The sequence below is a fragment of the Pygoscelis adeliae genome, unplaced genomic scaffold, assembly GCF_000699105.1.
Source record: "Pygoscelis adeliae isolate BGI_AS28 unplaced genomic scaffold, ASM69910v1 Scaffold328, whole genome shotgun sequence".
In the NCBI taxonomy this organism is placed as follows: domain Eukaryota; kingdom Metazoa; phylum Chordata; class Aves; order Sphenisciformes; family Spheniscidae; genus Pygoscelis; species Pygoscelis adeliae.
This window is the reverse complement of record NW_008825309.1, coordinates 201,458-204,020: the sequence shown is the minus strand read 5'-3', so window position 1 is coordinate 204,020 and position 2,563 is coordinate 201,458. Positions and strand designations below refer to the sequence as shown.

At 58.3% G+C, this 2,563-nt stretch overlaps 1 protein-coding gene across 1 annotated transcript in view; it reads left to right on the top strand.

The window, feature by feature from the left end:
- Positions 1–2,148, top strand: part of LOC103922160 (natterin-4-like) — a gene marked incomplete at its 5' end in the record, with an annotated part of 5,997 nt that extends 3,849 nt beyond the window's left edge. Inside the window, 2 exons of the mRNA XM_009330247.1 lie at positions 302–423; positions 1,130–2,148. Of these exons, the coding sequence (XP_009328522.1) occupies positions 302–423; positions 1,130–2,139 (1,132 nt within the window). The remainder of the gene's footprint in view (positions 1–301; positions 424–1,129) is intronic.
- Positions 2,149–2,563: the final 415 nt, after the last annotated feature.

Genomic DNA, 2,563 nt, shown 5'->3' with positions numbered 1-2,563 from the left:
GGTCCTCGGGTGGGTTAGCGTGGGCGGTCGGGCGGACCCCCCCCCAGCCACTCTCTCTCCTTCCTTGGCTGGAACGGGGAGAAAATAAGACGAAAAAGCTCGTGGGTCGAGATGAAGTCAGGGAGATCACGCACCCGGTACCGTCGTGGGCAAAACAGACTCGACCTGGAGGAGATTAATTTAATTTATTGGTAATTAGAGTAGGATGGTGAGAGACAAAACTAGAAACACCTTCTCCCCCAGCTTCTTCCCAACCTCAGCTTCACTCCTGACTCTCCTACTTTCTTCTCCCCACCCTGAGTGGTGTCGGGGAACAGGGGTTGTGGTCAGTTCATAACACCGGTGGGATTCAGTCCTTCATGCATTCCTCCGACGCGGGTCCTTCCCACGGGCTGCGGTCCTTCGGGTTCAACCTGCTCCAGCGTGGGTCCTTCCCCTGGGCTGCAGACCTTCAGGGTGAACCTGCTCCTCTCCACGGGCTGCGGTCCTTCAGAAGAAACCTGCTCCAGCGTGGGCTCTCCATGGGCTGTAGGGGAACCCCTTCTCCGGCACCTGGAGCAGCTCCTTGCCCTCCTTCTTCGCCAACCTTGGTGTCTGCAGGGTTGTTTCTCTCCCGTTTTCTCACTCCTCTCTCTCACAGTTGTTTTTAGCCTTTCCGAAACACGTTATCACAGATGTACCGCCAGTACCGCTGGCGGGCTCAGCTTTGGCCCGCGTTGTGTCCATTTTGAAGCCAGCTGGACCCAGCTGTGTCCAACGTGGGGCAGCCCCCTGACTCTTGTCACAGGGGTCACTGCTGCAGCTCCCCCCTACCCAAAACCTTGCCATGTAAACCCCGGACACGGTCTCATCCACCCCCCCCGTCCTCCAATGCACGAAGGTCTCTGCTCTTCTGATTTTTAGCGGGATTGCCCCCCGTTTTGCCCCCCAACACGTAAGAAGGGTTGGTTGAGATGTCTTACTTGTCGTTTTCTTGGCCATCTGTGCTGGGGCAAGCGCGGGGCGCTGCGCACCGGCAGCTTCCCCAGCGAGGAGGGTCTCTGCAAGACTTTGCTCTGGCAGCTTCGAGCCGCTGGGGTAGGATGGGGGCATCTCATTTCACCAAAAATCCCCCGTTTCCTCCCCACAGCCACCAGCTGGAGCTTTCCTCGGAGGAAGCGAGACGAGGAGCCACCTTCGTACCTGAAGTGGGTGGCTTTCGAAGGCAAGCTGCCCGCCGATGCCGTCTCCAACTGGAACGGCTATGCCAAGAGGATGGAGTATGTCTGCTCAACGGAGGTGCGTGGCTGCAACACCGGTGCCTACACCCCTGAGCGAGGTCCCTTCTGCTTCTTCCCGTATGGAGAATGGGAGCGGAGCACCCACAACTTCAAGGTGTTGGTCAACGTGGGAGGCTTTGAGGTGCTGGATTGGGTGGATGACTTCTTTGGCAGCGTGCCCAAAGGCGCCGTGGAGGGCTGCCCATCCGTTGATGTCTTTGTTGGGAGGAACCGCTACGGCTTGGGCAAGGTCACCAAAGATCAGAGGGCTGCCTTCATGATGGTGGATGGTATGGAGGTTTGGTACAAGTGGTACCAAGTCTTGGTGGTCAAGAAGGGCCCGGCAGACGTCACCATCGCCGATGTCCGCTACAACATGAGTGGGGCGGTGGAGCGTGGGGAGGACGTCACCCTGACGAAGACCACGGTGAGGAACGAGGGCTGCCAAGGGGTGCGTAAAGCTGTCACTTTGGAGGAGGCCACTGAGATGGAGCACGACTGGGAGATGGATGAGAGGGTCTTCACCACCATCCGTGGGGTGTTGCGAGCCGCCCTCTTGGCCTTCAATGGGACGGGCTGGGAGGTCACCAACGTCACCGACATCCCCTGGGTGGGGGCAGCCAGCAGCAGCAAGTACGTTGTCCATACCCACGTGGTGGAGGAGGAGGTGCAGCCCCGGACGGCGTGCACGGTGGCCCTGGAGGGACGCCGGTTGGACGTCCACGTCCCCTTCACCGCGCAGCTGACCCGTGATTTTGGCGATGGGCAGCCGCACCGTGTGGCCGCGATGGGGTGGGCTCGCAGCCGGGCGGTGGTGGGTGTCTGGGCCAGCGTCAAGCAGTGCTGGCCCCTCACCGACGTCCCACCATGCTGTGCGTAGGGGACGGTGAGGTGTATCGGTGTATCTGCTTTTGCCGTTTGTTTTTTTTTCCCCCCCCATAACTGCCGTCTCACCCCGAAACGGGATGGCAGCAACCTGGAATGCAGAAAAATGCCTTTTTTTTTTTTAAATTGCCTTCCGTATTTTTTGTTTTCATGGCATAACCTTCATCCCTCTCGGAAATGACGTGACAACACCACGGGACGTGGAGAAACGGGCGTTCTTTTTTTCAGTCTGTGTTTTCTATTTTCTCCAGACTAACCTCCATCTCTCCCCAAAAAGACACGGCAACAACATGGGATACAGAAAAATGCTATTTTTGCAGTCTGCATTTTCTACTTTTCTCCCCCGTAACCCCCATCTTGTCCCCAAAACGGGGCGGCGGCCGCGTGGGACGCGGTGGGGGGGGGAAATGCGTTTCTCG